The sequence below is a fragment of the Lutra lutra genome, chromosome 7 (genome assembly GCF_902655055.1).
Source record: "Lutra lutra chromosome 7, mLutLut1.2, whole genome shotgun sequence".
Classification (NCBI taxonomy): domain Eukaryota; kingdom Metazoa; phylum Chordata; class Mammalia; order Carnivora; family Mustelidae; genus Lutra; species Lutra lutra.
The window spans coordinates 102,706,248-102,733,620 of NC_062284.1; the positions used below are offsets into that span (position 1 = coordinate 102,706,248).

General features: G+C 37.5%; 1 protein-coding gene across 2 annotated transcripts in view; it reads right to left on the reverse strand.

The window, feature by feature from the left end:
- Nucleotides 1-320: 320 nt before the first annotated feature.
- GCH1 (GTP cyclohydrolase 1) overlaps nucleotides 321-27,373 on the reverse strand; it is a 45,069-nt gene continuing 18,016 nt past the window's right edge. The window contains exons 2-6 of one of the 2 annotated variants that reach the window (XM_047735707.1): nucleotides 20,989-21,098; nucleotides 15,987-16,042; nucleotides 4,356-4,387; nucleotides 3,380-3,464; nucleotides 321-2,441 (exon numbers count right to left, since the gene is read on the reverse strand). In XM_047735707.1, coding sequence (XP_047591663.1) covers nucleotides 2,315-2,441; nucleotides 3,380-3,464; nucleotides 4,356-4,387; nucleotides 15,987-16,042; nucleotides 20,989-21,098 — 410 coding nt within the window. In that variant the 3' untranslated portion in view covers nucleotides 321-2,314. The remainder of the gene's footprint in view (nucleotides 2,442-3,379; nucleotides 3,465-4,355; nucleotides 4,388-15,986; nucleotides 16,043-20,988; nucleotides 21,099-27,373) is intronic. The other variant, XM_047735708.1, reaches the window with a different exon arrangement.

Here is a 27,373-nt window from a genome sequence, read left to right on the forward strand (position 1 = left end):
CCTCACTCTTACCCCAGACCTCCTCATCCCTTATCAGCCAGAGGGTGAGGACAGTAATAGCCAAACCAAATTCCAAAGGAAGACAGAGAACCCCAGGTTAATTTCTACCACTACTGGGATTTACATTCTAATAGCTTGATGACTATCAAGGAAACCCTTATGACGGGTATCTTTGGTAAAAGAGAATACAATTAAAATAATCTAATTTATTGGCATATTTATACAAATGGTTCAAAAAGAAACTACTTCCACAAGAAACTAAGTTATAACACTTTAATAATTTCAATAGAACCAACTTCAGGAACAGATACACACACACATTAAATTCAAACAATTTAATTGAACAGTGTACTTAAATGCATCAACTTCTTAAAAATCCCCAAAATGGAGTCGAGGCCATGGATATGAAAAGGTAATTCTGAAGTACTACAGACTAGAGTAAAACAGACAAGGTTATTACTTTGCATTTACCAATAAGACAACAGCCTGCAGATACATTAGACCTTTATGAGAACACTTCCAGGCAATGTTAGAACAGAGACTCATTAAAAAGAAATACAATTGATCTCAGAAAGATGAATTTATAGCTAACAATTTCTTTGGTCCTCCAAGTCACATCTGTTTTTACTTTAAAATACCAAACATGAATAGAGTGTTTAATTCTACTTCTAAGTGTCTATTAAGCAGGATAATGTTTATATCACATTAGATTTTAAAGAGAACTCAAAATAAATTACCACTGTACTTCAGAAACTCCATAGAAAAATATAGGAAATAGATGTAGGGAAGTTTAAAAAACAAAAAACAAACAAACAAAAAAACCCCAGCACTTCTGCCACCTTGTCCCCATCCTAAGGCAAATGACATCAAAATAGCAGAGGCAGGACTACCAAGGTTAGAGTAATCACTGTAGTTAGTTCTTCTTAAGGTAATGGAATAAATTTGAAGGATACAATGTCAACCAAATAAGAGACTTTTCCATGGAATGACTGTAGCTTTGTTTTTGCAAGGAGTTGGGTTTGGTTTTTGTTTGTTTTAATTTGGCCCACACTGTCCCAGTGGAGGGAATTTTAAGTAGTCATTAATAAGGCAACAGCTTCCTGGACAAAAAGACTTGTATACCACTTGAACAGTTACACTGAGGACGAGACCCATATGGAGCACAAGAGGAACCAGTATGGGGCTTCTAATAATTTCCAGTAATTCCAGAAAATTATAGAGCATTTTCACAGATACCAACAATGCAGCTTTCATTGAACATTGGCTATCACTCACACTGTGCAGTCCACAGTTAGTTCATTCTGCATGCTTTCCTGTACACAGAAGCTATGGTTCTGTAGACCTGAAAGTGATGAACATTTTCAAAAGTTTCTGGAAATACTTAGAAAAATATTTGTTAAGGTAAAAAAAAAAAAAGTTTTGAGACATCTCCAAGGAATACACAAAGTAAGCTTGCAAGAAACTCTAAAGGTAAAACTGTGAGGACTAGTTATTTGCAGGGTCAGTACTGAAGTCTCATAAAATAATGGCTTTTTAAAAAAGACAAAGGTATTTATACTCTAAATGGTGTGATATTCTCATCAAGGCACAGAGAGTTAAATATCTAAATCCCTGTATGTTCACATGAGAATACACTTGTAAACAATAGGAACTAATTCCCTGTACTTGAATTTAAAAAAAGGATGGAAAGTAGAAATGTACCTTTTTAACTCACAAAATCAAAAACATAGATATTCCACCACCTTCCTTTGGTGACTAACATCACAGCTGGAGAGTCAAAAAATAAATATATAAAAAATAAAGTGCCCTGGCAGTTTCATAAATGTGATTAAAGTGAAGCCTGTTGGACTCTGAGTTTGCAGAGCAATGCTGCACAGTGTACAAAAATTCTTTTAAGCACTACACCATTTTTGTTTGGGGAAGGAAAAAAATAGTATTGGCCATAGTTTCCCCCCATTCCCAACATTCCTATGCTTAGGAACCCAGTTACCATAGTATTTGAACAAAATACTTGAATTTTTCTTCCTTCCCAGCACCCTCAAGGTTATCCAAATGGCAGTGGTTTTGTGCATGTAACTTACACGATGGGCAGTTTCTTTGATAGTTACCACTAAAAGGTGGCAAGAAGAAAGTAGAGGTCTCACCCCTTTGCTAATTATTTTTATTTGATTTGCTATAAATAATTATTAAACACCGTTAGTGACAAGGAATAACGTTCACGTCTGAAACAATTGAAAATGCAATGTACAAACAATTAAGACCAAACAATGCTACTAGTGGCACGATCCTCAAAGCACATGACACACGCTGAAGTTCAGCTCTTAATGAGAGTTAGAAACTCTTCCCGAGTCTTTGGGTCTTCCCGGAACACACCCAACATCGTGCTGGTCACAGTTTTGCTGTTCATTTTCTGTACCCCTCGCATTACCATACACATGTGTCTACAAAACAAGACAACAGAGGTGGCTTAAAGGAATAGACAGTTGCTGGTTTGGTTTTTAAAGTCAAAAGCAGCTCCCAAAATTAAATCCGGTTATATTGAGTTCACAGCTACCAACTGCATCCAAATGTCACTTCTTGGACAAACGTGACCTAAAATGTTTTATTTATGTTTCTTAGTCCCACGGCTCTCATTCTCAGCAGTGGTTGAATCTTTGAAGCATCTAGCAGAAGGGGAAACAAGGGAATTTTCTCCCTAGGTGAAAATAATACAAGGGGTCCATAGAGATAAAACAACTTTGGTATAAAAAGCAATTGAGAATTCTCACTTGCTCCATCTGTAAGACCCAAAGAGCACAATCTTAGCTTAGGTATTTGGAGAAATACTGAAGTATGTGGTATCACCAGGCAGAATCTAGAGAACAGTGGCCCCAGTGCACGTGAGCAACCTGGGGAAGCTAGATGGCGTGCACAATACAGAGCTCATGCCCTGTCGTAAGAATGGATAAGATGTGTGCAATTCTCGCAATTCATTCTAACTTAAAGAAGTGTCTTCAGATGCCCTTTACACCCAGTTTTTGCTCCATTTTTAAAAACGTGTGACAAAATATTAGGAAAAGTCTGCTTGGAGCAACAAAGAGCTAAAGAAGAAATCAAGAGAAGACATAAAATGCTTCTGGTTGCACACATCACTCCACTTAGGCTGATGACTCCCGACATGGCCACCAGCCCCACGGAAAACAAAACAAAACCAGTCTCCCATCTGGTTCCTGTATCGGCCACGCAGTCAATGCAAGAGGTCAAGAAAGCTTCAGGTCAGAGGCAGAAAACATGACAGTGTCAATGATGTGGCATCACGGGGTGCTGGAAAAACTGAGCAACACTAAATACCACTTCCAGGCACCACAAGGACAATTGTTAAGGGCAAGCGTGGACTTACGTGGCTTCCACCACCACCCCGACTCCAGCAGGCCGCAAGGCTTCTGTGATTGCTATGGCAATTTGTTTCGTCAGCCGCTCTTGAACTGTGGGGGTGACAAGAGGCTCCGTTGAAGAGTCTGACACAAACAGCGGTCTTGAGAATATTTGTTGTCTCTAGAATATTCGAAATCTTAAAAAGCAGACTTCTGTGAGGCTTCAGAACCCAAACGCACGAGCTCTTACAGGTCTGCCCTGTCTGTGGCCCACAGGAGGCCGCCATTCAATTCCCTCACCCGCAGATCCAGAGCGTTTGGCACCCCCACAGAAAATGGGTGCGAGCAACAACTGTCCCAGGCGTGCAGGAAGACCAACTGATAATGAGCTCCTCCACGCAGATGAATAAGTCGCTCGCGACAGGATTAACAGAGGCACTAAACCCAATTATTGAATTGTACATGGAACTCAAAGCCAACAATCTAACCTAAACAATGCGGTCCCTGTGCTGAATAAACAGCTCATCTTTGAAAACATATTAAGAGTGTTCACTGCAGCATCGTGTTTATTTGAAAACTGACAAAAATCTGCAAATGTCTATTAGAGCAGGGACTGGTTAAATCAAGTCCCAGCACAGCTGGACAATGGAATGCTAAACAGCCAGCATAATGAACGAGATAGTTACATGCATGTAGGAAAAAAAAATGTTTGATTTGTTAAGTGGAAAAAAAAAATAGGGGGAATAAAAGGCCATTACATACAATATGAGCCCATTAAAAAATGTAATATATTGATTTTAAAATGTTGGTAGACACACAAAATATGAAGGAATATGCAAATACAACAATGATTTCTTCTGAAACACTGCAGACTTTCCCTTTCTATATTATATTTCTATGAGGTTTTAAGTCATATGTATTACATGTGAAATAAGAACAACAAAAAATACTTTTTCCTTAAGAAGAAAATGTTTTTCTGCAAATAAAAGTTTAAAAGTTTACCTTGTAATCGTCTACTATAGATTTCTACAATCCTAGAAAAGAAAGAATTGTTTCAGTTAATCATAAATTTGTTTGAGAAATGGAATTGGCTTCCTCAAAGTACCAAAAGGACTTTATTGAAGAAATTGTAGGGTGTGGGCAGGAGATCACTGCTTCTAAGAGGAAGAAAGATACAAAAACTACATGGAAATGAGAAGAGGGAGGGTCTTGAGGAAACCACCAAGAGTGACACAGAGTGTTAGTACCCTATGTCTCCAAAGAGAAAGAGAATTACAAGAATATTCACTAAGGAAAAACACAGTGATTTTAGAGCTCCCAAGTCATCAATTTTAGACCAAGTCTCAAGTGTTCTAATTAGTCATATTGTTTAACCAGAGCTTAAAGTTCAAGTTAAAAATAAAAAGACTATTTGTTAATTAATAGCAGGCCATTGTCAGCTACTGTACCCACTAAACCTATTAGGGTAATCGGATTAGGACTGAACAGACTTCTTCAGACATCTCTTTATAAGCTACGTCTATATAAGCACTCTGTATGATTAATTCCCCAAAATAAGAGCCTCCTGATCTTGGCTTCTAACACAATCTGTCAAGTGACAGATTTTCCCCTTTTAACACCTTTCACTGTAGTTGTGAAATGTAAAGATGGTCACATGAATTACATATTTGAGGAAAACAATTCACATTAAGGATCTTTTCTTAAAATTTGGCCTTCTAGTCATGAATTTGGACTCGATTTAAGGATCACTTCACCGAGGAGGCATTTTACAGCTCTTCCCTCTGCACCCCCCTCCATATGGTGCTCAGATAAAATTACAAAGTTGCTCCTTTATACCCATTATAACCAATAAAGTCAGTAACAGATACGGTGGTCTGTTTACCACTCAAACTGAAGGCAGGATGCATTCTGATTCTTCTTGTTTCTAGGAGATTTATAACATTGAATGAATACAATTATATATTTTTAATTTTGAATAAAAATTATCTGAGTCAAATCTCTATATATTACTTTTTATAGTTTTCCAGGTAATTAATTTCTGTTGTATGACTAGGAGATGCCATTGATTTAAAAATTAGTAATATCTCTTTTTTTTTTTTCTCATAGTCATCATTTCCTTCTCTAGAGTAGAATTTCAGGTACAACATTAAATAACATTGGCAATATTGGACACCCATATTTTGCTCTATACTTTAACAGGAATGTCTGTAACATTTTACTATCATCCATGATTCCTGTCTGTTTCTGGTAGACAGCCACTCTCACACCAAAGGAAGGCCATTCACACAGATCATTATTGAGTGCCTTCTACATATATGATTATGGGATAAACAGGATCCCTATGCTCAGAGTTTATAATCTATTCCTAGTTTATTCAGTTTTCTAAGTAAGCAGAAGGCATTGAAATTTTGTCTTCTCAGCACTAAAGATAATTATATAGCTTCCCTGAATTTAAAAAACAAAAGAACCAAAAAAGCCCCCCAAACCTCTATTTTGGCCTCTTTCTTGAAGATAATGTGTTTAGAGGTATTTGTTGAAAATAGAATTCTAATTTGACACTAACATTCATCTGCCTTTTAATATTGACATTGGCAAATAATCATCAGTCTAATTGCTATTACTTTGTAGGTTATGTTTTCTATGAAGCTGCTTTTATGATATTTCAGTATGTGTACTCTGAGGTTTTCTATGTCATATCTAGGTGGGGATTTAATTTTTTTATCCTGTTCAGGATTCATTAGGGTTCCTAAATCTGAAAACTGATTTTTTTGCATGTTTTCCAGAAACGTTTTTAGTCATCACCTTCTCTAATACTGCACCTACTCCATGGCCTCTGTTACCTCCAGGAATTTCAATTAAGGACATAATAGACCTGCTCAGTCCTCCACATCTCTTACATTCTCACCCATATATTCCACCGAGCTCTGAACACAATTGCTTCAGATCTTTCTTCCAGTTCACTATTTTCGGCTGTGTCTAACCTGCTATCTATCGATCTGTATTTATTTGTATTATTTATTTGTATTTATTTATTGGAGAGAGAAAAAGAGTGCACACACCTAGGGAGAGGCAAAAGGAGAGAGAGAATCCTCAAGCAGACACCCCACTGAGTGTGGAGCTGGACTCGATCCCAAGACCCTGAGATCATGACCTGAGCCAAAGTCAAGAGTCTGCTTAACTGCCTGAGCCACCCAGGCGCCCTTCAGGATTATTATATTCTAACATATTTGTTGTATGTTCTGTATGTGTTAGCACCAGCCTCTGCCCTCTTTGACCATTTGTATCAGCTGACTCTGCCTCATGGTGGCCTTTCTTTTACTTTTGGTGAATTCATGCTCCTTAGAATATCATTTGTGGGAATTCTCTGAAGCCAAAATAAAAGTGCATCAGAAAAAAGAGCACTTGTTTCTGCTAGGTGCTAAAAGGCTGCCTCCTTGGCAACATTTTAAATTAAATTACTGCCCTGGGTGTTCTGAGGACCATCCATGGTGATATGAATTCTGAGCCTAAACCCTTGTGAATATATGGCTATAGGTTCTTTTTCCTGCTCTTCCCAGAACAAAGCTAACAGGTAATATCTCTTCCAATTTGGGGTTGAATAGGGAGGACAGAACCCTACCTTTGACTCCAGTGGCAGCTAATTCTTGTAAATTCTTACTGGAATTTCCCCCAATGTTTGAAATGTTCATACACATTATAACTTTGTATGCTATACTAGGAGGGATATCATTACCATCTAGTTTACCACAGTCCCAGAATCAGTAGTTCTTAATTTTAATCTAAGCCATTTCTGTATTCTTAGAATAAATCTCCCTGGGTCGTGATGGAAAGAGTACTTGTGCCTGTTAAAGTAGGAATTGATATTTGGAATTCTTCAACTATATTAGTAAGTGGGATTAGTCTATCATCTTCTTAGATGCTAGTTTTATCAGACTTTCATCAGGGATATACAGCTTCATCAAATTAATGGTGTAGCTTTTCAGGTTTTTCCATGCTCTTGAATAATTTATACAACACTGGAATTAGTGGTTACTTGGAAGTTGTCTATTAAATTGACCATCCACCCCTTTCCCTCCCACCCCACTCCTAACATTAATTTGACTTTTTCCAATGGTTACTAATTTATCCAAGTTTTCCAATTCTTGGTTCATTCCCTTCTCTCTCCAACTTTTTCAACTAATTCATAAAGATTGAAAGTTCCTAAAATATATTTTAGTTACACAGCTTCTCATTTCCAGATGTATTTCTTCTTCAATCAGACTGCTAAGCAATCTATCATATATGATATTTTGGATTTATGTTTTCTGTTCTTTTTAAAATTTTATAATTTAATCATTTATTTTTCTTTCTTCTTTCCCATTTGTCCTATTAAGCTTGCTTTTTCTTTAAAAAAAATATTGAAGTTTAGTTTACTTGTTGGGTTTCTTATTCAATAATGAAAGCATTTGTGGCTATAAATTTATCTCCAAAGCACAGGGGTTTTTTTTTTATTTTAAAATTTAAAATTTTTGAAATATCATTTTAATTTGTATTAATTTTAATTTGTATTAATTTTAATTAATTATACCTTTACTGAGCTATAATTGACAAAGACTGTAAAGATAAAGAGGTATAATTGTAAAGATAAAAGGCATAATTGACAAAGATTATAAAGTATACATTGTGATCTAATATATGTATACATTGTGAAAAAAAATCCCCCATCTAGTTAATTAATATACCCATCACCTCACATATTTATCTCCCCCACCCCACCCTAGTGAAAACAATAAACACTGAAGTAGAGCTATCTCTTTAATATCCTATCTTCACTTCCCCTGGATATATACCCAGAATTAGGATTGCTGGATCATATGTCAGTTCTAGTCTTAATTTTTTGAAGAATCTCCATACTGTTTTCCATAGTGGCTGCACCAATTTATATTTCCACCAACAGTGTACAAGGGTTCCCTTTCTTCCACAGCCTCACCGACACTTACATCTTATCTTTTTTATAGTACTGCAGCGGTAGTTGTGCAATGATATCTCATTGTGGTTTTGATTTGCATTTCCTTAATGATTAATGAAATTGAGCACCTTTTCATGTCCGTGTTGCCCATCTGTATATATTCTTTGGGAAAATGTCATTTAGTTCCTCTGCGCATTTGGATCGGTTCTTTGCTATTAAGTTGTATGAGTTCTTTATATTTTTTGCACATTAAACCCTTACCAGATATGTGATTTGCAAATATTTTCTCCCTTCTGTAGGTTGCCTTTTTATTTTGTTGATGGTTTCCTTTGTTATGAAGAAACATTTTAGTTTGATGTAGTCTCACTTGTTTATATTTTATTTTGTTGCTTTTATGTTTGGTGTCAAATCATCACCAAGACTAATGTCAAGGATCTTACCCCCTATGTTTTCTTCTAGTTTTATGGTTTAAGGTCTTATATTCAATCCCTTTTAAGTGGATTTTTGTGTACAGTATAAGAAGGGAGTCTAGTTTTCCCAACATAATTTTTAAAGTTTTACTTATTTTTAAGTTTTATTTATTTGAGAGAAAGCAAGCAAGCACACAAGCAGAGAGAGTGGCAGGCAGAGGGAGAAGCAGGCTCCCCACTGATAAGGGAGCCTGATGTGGGGATTGATCCCAGGACCCTGGGATCATGACCTTAGCTGAAGGCAGATGCTTAACCGACTGAGCCACACATGCCCCAAGTTTATTTTTTAGTAATCTCTACACTGAACGTGGGGCTCAAACTCATGAACCTGAGTCAACTACATCGTCTTAGTCACACATTCTACTGACTGAGCCAGCCAGGTGCTCCCCAACACCATTTACTGAAGATACTATCCTTTCCCTATTCTTTCTTTGTCATAAATTAATTGGCCAGAAATGCATGGGTTTATTTCTGAGCTTTCTATTCCATCCCATTGGTCTATGTATCTATTTATATGGCAATGCCATTCTGTTTTTATTATTATAGCTTTGTAATTTAGTTTGAAATTAGAAAGTGTGAAGTCTCCAGTTTTTACGGTTTTTCTCAAGATGGCTTTGACTATTTGGGGTTCTTTGTGGTTCTATACAAATTTTAAGATTGTTTTTTCTATTTCTGTGAAAAATACTATTGAAATTTTGAGAGGGATTGCACTGAATCTGTAGATTTCTTTAGGTAGTATGGACAATTAAACAATATTAATTCTTCTAATTCAAAAACATGAGATATCTATTTTTATCTTCTTCAGTTTTTCTCAATAAGGTCTTCAAGTTTTCAGTACACAGATCTTCCACCTGTTTGGTAAAATTTATTTCTAGGTATTGGTGCAATTGTAATTGGATTGTTTTCTTAATTTCTCTGACAACTTGTTGTTTAATGTATTGAAATACAATTAACTTTTACATATCAATTTGTATCCCTTAACTGAATTTATTAGTCCTAACAGTTTTTTGATGGAGTCTTTAGGGTTTTCTATATATAATATCATGTCATCTGCAAATATAGTTTTCCCTCTTCCTTTCTGATCTGGATGCCTCATTTTTGTCTAACTACTCTGGCTAGTATTTCTGATGCTATATTGAATAGAAATGGTGAGAGAGGGTGTCCTTGTCTTGTTCCTGATATTAGCTGAAAGCTTTTCATTACTGGTATGATGTTAGCTGTAGGCTTCTCACATATGGCTTTTATTATATTAAGGCACATTGCCTTTATATGTAGTTTGTGGGGAATTTTCATCGTGAATGGGTGTTAAATTTTGCCAAATGTTTCTCTACATCTATTGAGATTATCGTATCATTTTTGTCCTTCATTTTGTTAATGTGGTTTATCACTGATTGATTTGCAGATATTGAAATATCCTTGTGTCCCTGCAATAAATTCCAGTGGATCGTCGTGTATGATCCTTTCAAAGTATTGTTGAATTCAGTTTGCTAATATTTTGTTGAGAATTTTTACATATATGTTCATCAGAGATATTGACTTGTAATTTTCTTGTAGTTTCGTTTCTGTTTTGATACCGGGTTTAATACTGACCTCGAGAAATGAGTTTGAAAGTATTCCCTTCTATTTTTTAGAAGAATTTGAGGAGGATTAGTATTAATTTTAAAGTACAGTTTTTTACTTTGAATTATATACACTGACATACAGTGTTTGCATCATAATGATTGATCATAATGATATCAAAGGAATTTAAAAACTTTAACTTTCAAGAAGCTAGTTTTTAAAAATAGTTTTGTATTAATTTCTAGTTTTCTTGTTACACAATAGCCTGTTTACTTTTTTTTTTTTTTTAACTTAAAGTCTGTCTTTTGGCCAAAATCCTATTACTCTGCTTTGTATAATCTTGTGTCCGCCCCAACCAAAGGCTGAGAGGTAATTAGTGTTTCACTCATTTCTTTCAGGTTTGTCAGTTTCTCTATGCATTTAGCCCAGTTTCTGTTTTCTGTTTTAAACCAATTTGACGAAAAAAAAAAAAAATTCATGACCACTTTTTATTATACAAACTTCCTCAATATAAGAGGGCCAACCCAGTCTCCTTTGATAAACTTTCCTTTTTATTTTTAACTTTTAAAATTTTTTTAATAAAAGGGACATGATTAGGTATTGGATTTAACCCAGTAGACATCTTATTGGACTTGCCCACTTATTGGTCTTATAAAATCTATGCTAGGTCCTCTGTTTCCTGTATTGCATTATGCTTCCTCTCCTCTTCTTCCTCCTCCAGTAGCTAGAAAAGTAATGTGGCAACTCCTTTGCAGGTGGATGGTATAATTTAACCCTTGCAAATCTTAATGGTATTTTTGATGCCTTCATATAACTTGACTTGTCACCAAGCTGCAAATTCTCAACTATGGTCACAGCAAAGAGCAAAACGCAGCAGGAGGTAGACGTGGATCACAGTGGGACTTGTCGGCTAAAGTAAGGAGTTTGAGCTTTATCTTAAAAGGTATGGGGAGCTACGAAGGAGCAGCATCATCAAATCCACACTTTGGAAAGTACATCCTAGCAATGTACGAGAGCAGGTTTAAAGACACTGAGAGATTAGAGTCAAAGAGGAGTTCAAGAGTTTTATAATCCAGAAAGAACATAAGTAAGGCCCAACAGAGAGTGGCTGCAAGGATAGTGAGAAGGCAGCATGGTAACAGGAAGGAAATGGGGATGCTGCAGGAGGTCAGTGAGGATACAATGGCAAGGGATGGATTCCTCCCCACTCCTTGCACCAAATGCATTCCAGATGGAATGAAGATTTAAATATAAAAATAAGGCCATAAAAATAAACCAAAAACATAAGTTTATGACTACATAAAAGTTTTAAAACTTCTTTGTGGAAAAATGATATTTTAAAACAAAACCAGAAGACAAATGACAAGCCTGGAAAAATTATTTGCAGCACCTGCCTAACTGGTTTAACATTCAAAGACCTCATACAAATCAGTAATAAAAAGACAAGCAGTACAATGGGAAAATTAGCAAAGGTTAATTAAAAGCAGGAAGCTTCTATAAAGATTCAAATTCTATTAAAGAAATGCAAGTTTTAAAAATGTGCATTAAAACACTAGGTACCCCTTTCCACTTATCAGTTTAGCGGAGACTGAAAAGTGTGATGAAACCCAGTGTTGGCAGAAGTGGAGAAACAAACATCAGTTGACCATATAAACGGATATGCTTTTCTTTGTAGAGCAATTTGACAACATCAAAAATTCAGCTACCCTGAACCCAGCAATTTAATTCCCATAATTTACAATATGCAAAACATGTTCATGAAAGTATTTTCACCTTTTCTGACAATAGTCTCAAAGTATAAAGTATACTTCTATCAAAGACTGGTTAAATGAATTATATTGAACAATTAAAGAGATATATGTGGTCATTAAAATGGACTCAGACTTTTGGGACTAAAAGAGCTCCAAGGGATTTCAAAGTTTTTTAATTAAAAAAACAAACTAGGGGCACCTGGCATGTGACTCTTGATCTTGGGATGTGAGTCTGAGCCCCATGATGGAATTATTTTTAAAAAATTAAAAATTAAAAAACAAAAAACATAAGGCTGTAGTACAGAATGTGGGTATGAGCTCCCTGTTTTGCTGTTTAGTTTCGCTAATTTTAAAAAGCTCCACGTTTGTGCTTGCAAAGAAATTTTCCAGAAGGACAATCTCCAGTCAAGAGACAAGAAATCTCTAGTTTTAACTATGGGGAATGGAAATAGAAAGGAAGGCTTTCCCTTTACTCACTCATTCGTATTTAAGCTTAATTGGTAAGTATGTTACATTTATAATAAAAGAGGAAAAAAGAATGTTCTTGTAATCTAATACCCACCCTATCTTTCCAACTATCTTACATTCATCCCTGCTTAAATCTCTTAGTTCTATCAATTAATCGGCTCCCCATTCACTGGAATATGCCTTGTGCCTACCCTCTTATTTGCTTTTGCTTATTATGTATTAATCTAAAGGAATTTCTCTTCCATTTAGAATTCTGCTGTCTTCCACCTCTCAGTCTCTTCAACCCTGCCACACCACAGTCGTCTTAGCTCCTCTGAACTTGAAGCTCCAAACCAGGAATCTCAGTGGTACCTGCTGCCTCGTACAGTCCACCCTCCTTGAAGACAGTGGCTGTGTCCTCTCTAGCAGTCATCGTAGCTGACACAATATCCTTTCACAGTAGATGCTCAATTGGTAGATGAAACATGGCTACCCTGAGGCACTTCAGTTCTATATTCAAGATTTAATTATGTTCACTCAGTTATTCTAAGGCAAGAAAAGGAAGATATATTCAATGGATTTTCAGTAACAAAAGGACTTTTTTCTTAAAAATAAGATTTTATTTTATTTTTTAAAAGATTTATTTAAGTAATCTCTATACCCAACACAGGGATTGATCGAACTCATGATACTGAGATCAAGAGTCACATGCTCCTCCAACTGAGCCAGCCAGGGACCCCAACAAAAGGAATTTCTATTCAAACTGCATTTACTCTGGACTTCTACTAGAGTTAAACCAGATCAACTCACTTCTGGCATTTTCTTGTTACTTAAGGCTTTACTGTTTGATATTTGACTTCCCTGGCACTGAAAGGTCATTCATTTAAAGGCAAGCATATAACAGACTTCACATACAAGATTAAAATGAGCAGTGAAGTTTTGCTAAGACATCCAGCTTTCTTTATTACTCTTCATTTCCTAAATATTCCTACTTCTTATAAGAAATAAGCAGTTGGATAAAATCTTTGCCTCCTTTCCTGTTTAATAGACCCTTCAGTCAATTTTTTTTTACAAAAGTAAAAGTGAAAGTAACATACACTCTGTTCTTTGGTTTAGTGTTCCTTTTTTTATGTTTTAATCCCATTGGCATAAGGACAAATCCCCATGCTAATAATCAACTCCTTTGTATTGTTTCATAAAAGCTTAATTATTGGAGATCTTTCCATTTCCCTAGGAAAGGAAGTAACCAAAGATTATTCCTTTCTACCTCTAATTTACCATTTATTCCAAGGTCTCACTGGATTACTCAAGAATCCAATTCCATAAAGTATTACCCATGGTCTACACAGCGTGGTCTTGTAGAGAAGGCTACTTATATTAAGACCAAGGCCTAATATGGTCTATCAAGCTTCCTTATAATCTGGAAACTATCCACAACCTACTCTCTCATATGGACAGTGTGTTAAAAGCATCAGCAGTGCCAGAATTTCTACATAGGAAAGGCAGAGCGTTAGCAATCTTGCAGGAAAGAAGCATGCCATGGGGCTGGGGCTGGGCCTGGAGCTAGGTTTACACAGCAACCACACTGACTTCACTTAGACTGTGTCTTATAAAACAGTAAGAATAACCAATTTTAGTAAAGACGCTTCCATTCACTGTTGACATGACTTTATTTATTATTTAGGAGTACGTTGCTAGGGAGGGGGTTGCTAATAGAAATTAGAGTGGGATTATTTTCCCTCATCACCACCAATACCCTTTTTCAGCCACCCCTTGGCGCTGCCACTGGGTACAGATCACTGAAAAGCGGCAAGATGTTTCTGTATTTGTGTAAAGAGCCTTTCTTCAGTGCAGCAATTACACCCATGATATAAAAACATCTTTTCATGGTACCAAGTAGCCCTGTCTGATGGAGAAAGTACTGAGCAGGCATGAGGTCAGAAACTAGGGAACTTAAATGGCTCTCTTCTACCTACTCTCTCATTAATTCATAGAGGAAATGAGTGAGAAAGCGGAAGTGAAAACAAAGTAAAAAGAAAAGCTGTGGAGAGCAGCTGTCAGATTGGCAGGGTGGTTTTTACAGATTCCAACACAAAACTGAAAAAGATCTGAACCACCATTTCAGGACGGTAGTGTACCCTAATGTCTAAGTGAAGAAGCAGGAACCCATCAGAGCCATAGGATAGTTAGCCAGTCACCAAGACTCATTTATTCCAATTTTGATACAGTCACTACACCCTCAAATTATCCACACCTCGCTTGGTTTATTTTAAGGGGCAAGGGGCACTTGACTATATTTTCATCACCTGTTCCCTCATTTTGTTCTTTTTTTCCTTAACATTTTATTTTTCTTTAAGATTTATTTATTGATTTGAGAGAGAAAGTGAGTGAGAGTGCACGTGAGAGACAGAGCACAAGCAGAGGGAGCGAGAGGGAGAAGTAGGCTCCCCGCTGAGCAGGGAGCCTGAGGTGGGGCTTGATCTTAGGACCCTGAGATCAGGACCTAAGCTGAAGGCAGACACTTAACCAAATGAGCCACCCAGGCACCTCTCACTCATTTTGTTCTTAATTCTCTCCACACATACACACACACCTCCCAACATTTGCCCATACCTAGGACTCACTAACTCCATACAAAAAAATTACAAAAAAGAACATTTAGGGGCAATAAAGAATTGGTGACTGAACCTAGCAGAGATATACGAACACTGATCCTCAAGCTGATCTCCACTCGAACACAGATGACCGTACTTATCCATTACTTCTCCTTCCTAAGGCTGAAATAAAAATAGGAGCAAAGGAAGTTTTTAAAAGGCATGAACCCACAGGATAAGAATGAAAAAGGAGACTGTAGTAGAAAAGAAAGAAATAGGAGAGTAAGTATTGTTTTGGAATATTGCTGAGAAAGCCAAGAAAGGCACAGCACAGTCGTGTATCTGCAGAGGTAAAGAAACCAGAAGTGAATGAATGGCCCTGCAGGACCCCCCCAAGAGATGCCTGGAGACACCCAGATGCAGTGGAAGACAAGAGTGAGACCCCAGTAGTAGTCTGATTAAAAGTCTGAAAACAGGGTAGTGCAATTAGATCCCTGCACAGATTTCCTTTTCCCACCCGCTAGCTAAACTACCCTTAAACATGGGGGCTGGACTGAAAGTACCCTTGGATCCTTTCCAGTCAAGAAAGGTCCTGCAGAGAAAGGTATGAGCTAAGACTTTTTAAGGATGTGTTGGTGGAAGAGGGGTGGGAGGCGGGGGGAAGAAGGCAGGGAGGGCTGAAAAGAAAAGGGATTTGTGTTTCAGGTCCTCCAAATATGTTTGTCTCTGCAACCATAAATTTTAAGTAGCAATGTGACTTCCAGGTTAGAGCCACACCAGTCAGGAAAGCCTTATGAGATTCTTGCCATATAGGGACAGGTCCTACAAATCTGTTTTCCTCTTCACCACACAGTCATACTTACCTCGCAAGTTTGCTGAGGCCAAGAACTTGCTTGTTGGGAAGATAACCAATATGGACCTTCAAAGAAGAGAGAGAAAACATGACTGAAAATCCAATGCTTCTTTGTAACAAAATAAGGAAATAAGGAAACATAATACAGTATATGCACTATGTAATTCAACACAATGAAAATGTATCCTTAAGATATCTATATTGACTGGGCGCCTGGGTGGCTCAGTGGGTTAAGCCGCTGCCTTCAGCTCAGGTCATGATCTCAGGGTCCTGGGATCGAGGCCCACGTCGGGCTCTCTGCTCAGCAGGGAGCCTGCTTCCCTCTCTCTCTCTCTCTGCCTGCCTCTCCGTCTACTTGTGATCTCTGTCAAATAAATAAATAAAATCTTTAAAAAAAAAAAAAAAGATATCTATATTGACTTAGAAAATGAAGAACTTACAAAAGCATTTAGAAAATTACATATATGCAGTAAAAGAAAAATATACATGAATGTTAATGAAATGGCAAATTTGAAATACAGTCATGGTATTTCCTGGTGAAGTTAAACTCTTCATATAGTTCTTCAAGTCCTTCTTCCATTGAGGGGACACACTCTAGTATCCTGTAACAACATTAAAATATAGCCAGGAAAGCATCCTTTATTTTTTTTTAAAGATTTTATTTATTTTGAGAGAGAGAGAGAGAGAGAGTATGAGCAGGGGGAGGGGCAGAGGAAGAAGAAGAGAGAGAATCTCCAGCAGACTCTGTGGTGAGCGTGGAGCCAGACACAGGGCTCGATTCCACAACCCTGAGATCATGACCTGAGCCAAAATCAAGAGTTGGTCTCTCACTGACTAAGCCACTCAGGAACCCCAGGAAAGCTTCCTTTAAATGGCTGAAACTGTAACTATAAATATTGCCATTCCGCCTTAAAAATCCCACCCTGTTGCACAGAAAGAGGGTCTCCATGCTCTCTGTCATGCTTGGTGGCCTCATTTCCAAGCTGCTGGAGAACACTGGAGAACACTATCTTCCTGATGGGAGATAAAGGACACAGATACAAATGTGACTCATCAAGACCTGGACCTTAAGACCTAACGCCAAGCCAATTCTGTAATCTTAAAAGTCACTAACTAGTATCTCCTATGTCCATGTTACCTCTCTTTGAGCCATGTATCAATTATAAGAAATCATTAGTTCTAAAAAATCTAGTAAAGTAAATGGTCATTTGTAGGCTATCAATTAGCCTAATATAAAATCACAGATTCATTTGCATCATGGTTTGCCAGCATTTGTTGCATTTCTTCAGCTAATATTTATTATATATGTGAATAATCGATCTAGTAGTTATTAGTAACTTTTCATCTATTAGCACTTTGCTTTGAGAGTTTGAGAATAGCAATTCATCACCTTCCTGGTCAGCAGAAGGGGAAAATAAAGTAGCACCTCAACACCAGGTATTTCAAAGAAAAAAAGAGTTAAAACTTCCCCACAGAACTTAGAGCTTCTGTACTAACTTGAAATTTTTATACTTCTATGCAAAGCCATCCTTTATTGCTTGTACTATTTTTTATCTTTCTGAAGATCCTAAGTCACTTAAATGTCGATTATAGAAAATCCTCACTGAATAATATATATTTTTTAAAGTTAACAAAAACACAAACATAGAGATAATCATAGCAGAAGGTAACAGGATATAGTGGTGAGAGACTGAGCGCAGACCAAGTCCTAGGTCTAGCCCCAACCAAATCACTAACTCCCTCTGTCCTCTCGGTCAAGTCATAGGCTTTCTGGGCCTAAATTCCCCATTTACAATAAAAGGTAATAAGATAAGCTCAAAGGTGCCCTCCTTGAAAAACCTAAGCCCTGATGTCACATGGCCGGCATGATTAATTATGGGATTGCCAATCAGTGCATACCTCTTTTTTTTTTTTAAAGATTTATTTATTTATTTGACAGAGAGAGAAATCACAAGTAGGCAGAAGTAGGCAGAGAGGCAGGCAGAGAGGGAGAAGCAGGCTCCCTGCTGGGCAGAGAGCCCGACGCGGGGCTCGATCCCAGGACCCTGGGATCATGACCTGAGCCGAAGGTAGAGGCCTAACACACTGAGCCACCCAGGCGCCCCCAGTGCATACCTCTTGATGAGATGAAATACAGAGCCTTCAGCAACCCCATGAACTACTCTTATCAAAAATGTATAGCCTTGGGGCGCCTGGGTGGCTCAGTGGGTTAAAGCCTCTACCTTTGGCTCAGGTCATGATCCCAGGGTCCTGGGATCAAGCCCCGCATCGGGCTCTCTGCTCAGCACAGAGCCTGTTTCCCTTCCTCTCTCTCTGCCTGCCTCTCTGTCTACTTGTGATCTCCGTCTGTCAAATAAATAAATAAAATCTTAAAAAAAAAAATGTATAGCCTTAACCTTAGGAAGTTTTGGATCTAGTCTAGTTTATAGGAAATCCAGAGGTTGAATGGAAGAAATCCAGAAGGCAGGACACTCTACAAGACAACCAGCCCTGTCCCTTCAGTAAGAGAATGTGGATGTGGGAGGGGGGATCTATTTTAGAATAAGAGACTTAAGAAGCGTAACAACCCAAAGCAATACAAATGTGTGACTCTTATTTGGATTCTGGTTTATTTATTTATTTTTTTAAGTAATTTCTACCCTCAACATGGGGTTGAAACTTACAACCCTGAGATCAAGAGTCACATGCTCTAATGAGCTGAACCAGCCAGGTGCCCTCGGATTCTGGTTTAAACAAACCAATAGTAAGACAGTTGAGACAACTGTAGAAAGGTAAATATAAGGGTTAGTGACTAGATGCTATTTAGGAATTACTTTTATTTATGGTAGTGCTACTGTGGATAAGAAAATATTTTAGAAATGTGTATTAATAATTAAAAAAAAGAAATGTGGGGGCGCCTGGGTGGCTCAGTGGGTTAAAGTGGGTTAAAGCCTCTGCCTTCGGCTCAGGTCATGATCCCAGGGTCCTGGGATTGAGCCCCACATCGGGCTCTCTGCTCAGCAGGGAGCCTGCTTCCCTTCCTCTCTCTCTGCCTGCCTCTCTGCCTACTTGTGATCTCTGTCAAATAAATAAAAAAATCTTTAAAAAAATGTGTATTAATAATTAGTGATGAGGAGTCATGCTGTCTACAACATACTTTATATTCTGTTATATGTTGAAAAATTACTGCTAACTTTTCAGACTGATAGTCAGATCAGAGTTACATTTCCTTAAAAATCCTTATCTTTTACAGACACATACTAGAAGAAGATATGGAAAAAAATAATATCATATCTAGGATTTTCTCCAAAATAGTCCAGTGGGAACTTATATATAACAAGACTGGCCCTTTATCGATAACTATTGAAGTTGGTTTTAGGAAACATGGAACTTTATCATACTAGTCTTTCCATTCTTACATATGTTTGAACTTTTCTGTTATAAGAGGTTTAAAAAAGAGAGATACCACTACATCTGTATGAAAATATTAAACTTAAAAAGACTGAAAGTGCCAAGTGTTGGAAAGGATGTCAAGATATTGAGACTTACCTTAGAGTACATGAAGTCTAAAGTGGTACAACTACTTTGGAAAACTCAAGATCAGTATTTATTAAATTGGATATGCATATATCCATGACCCTGTCAGTCTACTCCTAGGTATATTCCTAACAGAAATGCATGCACATATACACTCAAAGAATGCTGATATCACTATTGTTTGTAATAGGAGAGAGAGAGACAGAGAGAGAGAGAAAGGGGACAATGTAAATATCTATCAAGAATAGAATAAATTGTGATATGTTTGTACAATGAAATAATATATAGCAATGAAAATAAGCTACAATGACAGGTAATAGTATCAGTGACTTTTACAATGTGGAACAACAACAACCAAAAAAAGCCAGACACAAAAGATTTCATGCTATAGATTCTTACCATTTATGAGTTTAAAAACAAGCAAAACACTATAGTGTTTGAAATTGATATATGGGTTACCCATGGGGACAAAGGATGGGTTAGGGACTAAAAAGGGCACAAAATGACCCTGCAGGATAGTAATAATATTCTAGTTCTCCACCTGTGAAGAAGTAAGGAATAACTTTATAATTTGTGCATTTTTCTATGTTTCACTTTATTAAAGTGAGAAAATAAAATACTTTTAACAAAAAAAATGACACAAATGTTAACATATTAAATTTAGGTGATGGGTATATACATACTCATAACACTATTTCCTGTAAGTCTTCTGTTTAAAAACTATTAATAAAAAGTCAAAATAAAATAAAATTATAATGGGGGTAAGGACAGCACTACTCTTCATCTTAAGTCCACATGTTTTCAAGAGATGTTTAAGTAAAACAAGCTAGATAACATTATCTAGTTTACATTACATTCATTTTTCCTAATACAGACAAGGTTGAAAACAAATTAAATCCACTAATACTATGACCTCTACCACAAGAAATTCTGCAATCATTGCTGCTCATGCCATATTATACCAAAGTAAATCTTGGATCAAACACTATTTAGTCAAAATAAAGAGCAAAGGTTTTCAGAGCCTGTAGCAACTACCTAGAAAAAAAAATGAAACTTTAATCTCATTATTTTAACCTATTAACATGGTATTTACTATGAAATATTTGTCCTGAGGACTTTCTGCTACTTTGTTTTTGTTTTGTTAGTTTTTTTTTTTCCCCAAGATTTTATTTATTTATTTGACCGAGCACAAGCAGGAGTGGCAGGCAGAGGGAGAGGAAGAAACAGGCTCCCCAATATGGGGCTTGATCCCAGGATGCCGGGGTCATGACCTGAGCCAAAGGCAGGTGCTTAACCAAATGAGCCACACAGGTGCCCCTTGTTTGGTTAGCTTCAAACTATTAGATTAGTCAAGTTGATAAAGAGTAAATGTTTTTGTGTAACTCTACATATCTGGGATATTAGGAATTAGCAGGTAATGATTTTAAATATAATAATCCTAATTTTAAAACTTTAATGTGCTTTTTAAAATTACTAGGAAACAGAGACAACCTTACCTTTCCAACAAATGGAACTAGATGATGCTCGCACATGGAAAACATATCTATGTCCTTCACAATCACCATCTCATCGTGATCTTCATCAAATATAGCATCATTTAGGACATCTGAAATCAAGAGTTTTGCGTTAGTAACATTTCTGATTTTATAGAAAGATATGGAGTAGAAAAAGTAACAATCTCCATGGATATAGACAGTCAACAAAGACACAACATTAATCCTAACTAAAATATTAAGGGAATACAAATTAAAACTACTTATTTTTCTCCCACCCAATTAGCAAAGTCTTTTTTTTAAATGATGAGAAAATCCTAAGGATATAGTATTACATAACAAATGCAGGATTACAAACAAATGTGTTTGCTGCATGACAGAAGGAGAAAGGGAGAAATTATGCAAAACAAAAGAGTGGCTATTTCTGGTGATGGAAATGAGTTGCTTTCACTTTCTTCCTTACATTTTCTTGTACCTAACACTTTCTCTATAATAGATGTGTAGAAAACCATATCTGACTTCTGAGGCCAGAGGTCCTCAGCCATCTGACTCTAAGCCAGATCTAGATACCCATAAACTTGATATGTTATCTATCCCCTAAATAATCATCTACTCTTACAGAATTTTCTAGTAACTGTATGCAAGCATCAGACTTAAACAGTTGCCTTCTTCCCTAAGGAAATAAATGCTACAATTTTTATGGATATGCCTGTCCAGACTGGCTTTTGACCTCTGGACTCTGGTACATATGGCCAGGCATATGACAGACATTTAGAAACAAAAAAGCTTTATTTTTAAAAAGCACACTGGCATCTGGACATCTTGGCAGCCTACACACATTCAAGACTCCAAGCTGTGTGATTTCAAGGATTTGGGGATACCCATCTACACAGTACGACGAGACGGAGCAGGAGGTGACGCGCAGCAGTGTGCAGTGACCTACCATTACTTCCCCTCAGAAAAGGCAGGCTGCGGAGTGAGTCACAGGGAAGAAGCGCAAACGTCCACCCACACAGCCTGACCTTCAGCGGCTCCGCTGCTACTAGAATAGAGGCTCACAGATATTGAGTCATCGTTTAACTACCGTTATCATCCCCTGAGTCAGGCTATTCCGAGATACATGTGATTGTGTAGTGGAAAAGTCATTAGTGCGGTCAACGAAAGTGAACATGCAGGGTTTAGATAGCCACAGACAAACACCGCACTCCTGGTAGCAGAGGCTGATAAAATCCAGGGAAGAAAAGTTCATTCTTTTTTTTTTTTAAAGATTTTATTTATTTATTTGTCAGAGAGAGAGAGAGAGAGAGCACAAGCAGGCAGAGCGGCAGGCAGAGGCCAAGAGAGAAGCAGGCTCCCCACTGAGCAAGGAGCCCAATGCGGGACTCGATCCCAGGACTCTGGGATCATGACCTCAGCTGAAGGCAGCGGCTTAACCAACTGAGCCACCCAGGCGTCCCGACAAGTTCATTCTTGAAGTCAATACTTCTCCACAATCAGCTTTCTACACTGAATACTCTGCCCTAAACTTCAGTCATAATTCTGAAAGAAGTCCCCAAGTGCTCCCTGAAGTATCCTGGATTTCTCTAAGATTTTAAAGTAAGATTACTGTCAGGCATAGCTTATTAAAATCTTTAGTCACCTAAGAAAAGGTCCTGAAAGGGAAACAAAGTTCTTTTCTTAAAGAACAAAAGAGAATTATCAAAAAACAGCATTTATTTGTTTTCTCTGGCAGAGAATGAGGGCATCCCCATTTCTAAGCTCTGACAACAACCATATGGCCCTTGTTAAAATCTGGTCCTCGAGTTAGGCTAAGTTAACATCTGGGTCCATCAATAACCAGCTGCTGGACCCTCAGCAAAGTACTTATGCCTCAATCTTCTAAGCTGTAAATTGGACATGAAAATAGTGCCTACATTTTTCAGGGGTATCCCAAGGATTAACTGAGATAACCCATATGTGTTTAGAAGTGTGGAGTGAGAGGTAGCTGTTGTTATTACTATTACTATAAGTAAGGTTGAGAGAGTCACTAAACTATGTGTCCCGTGCACACGAACACACATCAGAATTTAAAAAGTAATAATTTTCTTCTAAGAGACAGACCATAGAAAAGGAAAGCTATTAACTGCAGTGAGGAAACATGGCAAACACCACTTTATCCAAGTGATCCAGGTTAACTTCACCAGGAATAAGACATATTGATACCATGTAGCTCCTGGTATAATCCAATGAGAAATGCACATCACCTCTATGGTGTCCTTTCCCAAAGTGTGTAACTTTTGTCCAATCACTGGACAAATTGAGGGACATTCTGCAAAATACTTCAACAGGTACTCTTTAAGATTTTATTTATTTATTTGACAGACAGAGGTCACAAGCAGGCAGAGAGGCAGGCAGAGAGAGAGAGGGAAGCACGCTCCCCGCTAAGCAGAGAGCCTGATGCAGGGCTCGATCCCAGGACCCTGGGATCATGATCTGAGCTGAAAACAGAGGCTTTAACCCACTGAGCCACCCAGGCACCCCAACAGGTACTCTTTTAAAAAGACATGGAGGAACGCCTGGGGGGCTCAGTGGGTTAAAACCTCTGTTTTCAGCTCAGATCATGATCTCAGGGTCCTGGGATCGAGCCCCGCTTCGGGCTCTTTGCTCAGCAGGGAGCCTGCTTCCCTTCCCCTCTCTCTGCCTGCCTCTCTGCCTACTTGTGATCTCTGTCTGTCAAATAAATAAATAAAATCTTTTTTAAAAATAAAATAAAAAAATAAAAAGATATGGGAAGTTTGAAGAAGTGTCATGGATTAGAGGAGACTAAAGAAACAGGAAAACTAAACACAATGGAAAAACTAAGATCCACAGAAAGCCTGTAGCTTAGTTAATAGTATTGTACCAATATTAATTTCTTAAGGGATGATAACTGTACCATGAGCCATATGAGATGTTAACATGGGAGGAAGCTGGGGCAAGGGAGTATAGATGCTTTCTGTACTATCTTTGTAAGTATTCTAGACATCTAATATTATTTCAAAATAGAATTTCAAAATAAAAAAGTTAAAAAAAAAAAAAGAGCAACAGGACAATGTCCACCAAGTGGAATATAAAAACAATAGAGCAATACCCAGCAATAAAGTGGAACAGCTACTAATATCTGTACTAATATGGCTGAATCTCCAAAGAATTATACAACATGGAAGAAGTCATACACATACATACAAAAAACTATGTATGAAATCCTAGGAAAGAGAAGTATAAAGAGAGAGAGCAGACAGATGACTTACCAGGGACCAGAGGGGTGGGAAATGGGAATGACTGCAAAAGGGTGGAATGAAACTTTTTGGGGCTCTGGAAAGAGTCTATACCTTCAGGTGGTTGTGCAACCGCGCGCATTCGTCAAAATTCACATTGTACACACCAAGTTGGTGAATTTTACTGAACTTAAGGTAGCCCTTAACGGAGTAAGCTTTTAAGATAATCTTAAAAGACTGTAGAATAACCTGCAACCTTTTGTGTAAAGAAAGTGGAAAGGGGGAGATATGAACATAAATACATTTACATGCTTATCTTTAAAAGAAACACTGGAAGAATAAATCAAAAAGCTATTAAAAATGATGACCCCAAAGGACAAAGAAAACAGGAGAGAAGAGATATGGATAGAAGGGAGACATCTTTAAACATAATTTGTCACTCGGTTGACTTTGAAATCATGTAAATGTTTTACATACTGAAAATTAAATCAAAAGGAGGGAAAAAAAAAAAAAAACTAGTGACCCTCGTATGTCTCAATGCTTTGTGGTAATGGAGCAATATAATGTTGCCTATATTCCATTTCATAAAAGTGGACCCAGACTATAAACTTGACCTAGCCAAATCATTTTTCTTCAATAATGAAGTTTCCCTGCTATATTTATTTATGTTTTGCTCCAACTTATCTGAAAGCTACCATCTGTGGCTAATAAGAACAAAACACTATCACAGATTGCTTTAATTTCCTGCCTGTTATCAGCAGCAAGAGGTAACCCTGGAAACAAGGATTTATGGCATTCTGTTTCCTACTGTTGGTCATAACCAACAAAGGAAACTGAAGGGGCCTCCAAAAGTTAAAGGTTTGTCTATTACAATGCCCCACAAAGAAAAACGTAAAAGTACACCTTTCTCATGTCATTAATGATGAAGCAATGTCAACAAATAGCCCTGCTAGCCAGCCATCCCTCATGTCTTAAGTCCCTTCCTTAAAGTACAGTAAGTCAGGTCCATAACAGGAGCCAAAGTTCCTATTTAAGCACCCTCTGAAGCAGGGTGCTGTTCAGACTCCCCTAGTGGGCTTGTTAAAACACAAATCACTGGACCCCAGTCACAAAGTTTCTGATTTCGTAGGTTTGGGTGGGACTGAGAATTGGCATTTCTAACAAGTTCCCAGAAGATAACGCCCCTGCTCTGGGAACCATATTCTGAGAACCCCTGTATTAAAGTTCTAGTCCATGTTTTGCGTTGCTACCAAAATCTTCACAACTTCAACATGCTCCTACTCAAACACAGTCATATAAAAAACATGGGCCTACTTCTGCAAGGGTAAAAGGAGGCAGAATCTCTTTCCCAGGAGATTCCCATTAAAAAAAAAAAAAAAAAAAAGCTGGCTCATGGAATTTCTTTTGAATGAATGGTAATAGGAATTAACATAATCTAGGGTGTTTGGTGATCAGCACTAAAAATTAGAGATCTCTGGGGTGCCTGGGTGGCTCAGTGGGTTAAAGCCTCTGCCTTCAGCTCAGGTCATGATCCCAGGATCCCACATTGGGCTCTCTGCTCAGCAGGGAGCCTGCTTCCTCCTCTCTCTCTGCCTGCCTCTCTGCCTACTTGTGATCTCTGTCTGTCAAATAAATAAATAAAATCTTTTTTAAAAAAAGTTAGAGACCTCTGAAGAAGCCAGAATTTCATACCCCATTCACCTTCCTGGAGAACAGTGTTAGCAGACAATGGAAGAAAGCCTGGAACACTGAATGTGCATCCATCCTAAGGGATAGCGAAGAGAATGAGTCTGCCTACCAATTTTAGAACTAAGACAGCAGAACACAGAGAGTGAGAGCTAAAAAGGCATAAAAAACCTCTTTGCTCCTGGCTGGAATTAAATCAACTCATGGGGCAAACAAAGACAAGCCTACCCTGACTTGGGGGAGAAAGGTCTGAATCACTGGCCCAAACCCTCCAACATCAGAGCTGCCTCCACCATCATACACCCCTTACTTCATCACACCTCCTGGTAACACTGTTATACGTGTAATTTCTCCCAACCTTGGAGGCAGGCATTGCAGCTTAAGGCTTTAAAGCTTCCACACAGTGCCCTATATGCCATGCACAGAATCATATTTAACACAGAACTTCCACTTTATCTAATTAATATGTCAGTTTTTACCCTGCCAGTTTATTTCCTTAAGATAGATTTCAAAGAAAGGACTCCAAAGAAACTCACGTGGCCAAGGGCATAGAAGAATTATCATTGCAACATTATTGGTAAGAGCAAAATTAGGAATTTAAACATGCATCAGAAGAACAATTACACAATTTGGGTAGAGTCATATAATAAAATATGACCCAACAGTGAAAGTAAGTGAATCAAAGCTGAATTATTTCCTGAAACAATGTTCAATGAAAAAAGCAAGTATTAAAAGCAATAGCAGATATATACAGTATGATCCCTTTAAATGAACTAGAAGCAAAATTACATGTTCTTTATGGACATACATATGAAATAAAAGTATAATATAGACATGAGAGTAGAGGTCAAATTCAGGAGAGTGGTTAACTCTGTAAAGGGTAACAGGATTAGAAAAAGGTATCTATGAAACTCCATTTGTATTTTCAGAAGCAATTACAGCAAAATATTAAGAGTTGTTCAAACTAGATGAAGGTTGGTTAAACAAATTCTTTGTACTTTTCCTTGTATATTTCAGACCTTTCATTAATTAAAAAAAAATTATTGAGTGTTTCATGCATGTGCTGGTGTTTTGGTGTTTTTCCTGAAAAAAAGCAAGATACTGAGGTTACCTTTGCATAGAAGGTAATTGGCTAGAGGTCAATTACACAGTAAAGACAGAACCTGCTTCATGCAATGTTGCAAACTCCTTCAGAAACCTCCCTAGATCACACTCTGCAATTAAAACAAAGGCTTCTGTCTGCCTTCATTGTGGTGATAAAACATTTTGTATTCTACCCCCCATTTGAAAAATTTGTCCTACAAGTAAGTGTAAGTCACTATCTCTGCTTTCATGTCCATCATGATGGTACACCACTTATTAGCACTTCCAACATTCACAGCTTCTAGCACTTAACAAGACAAAGCTAACATTTGTAAAACTTGGCCAAAATAAGCATGAATTCAAACATTCCACAGACTGATAGA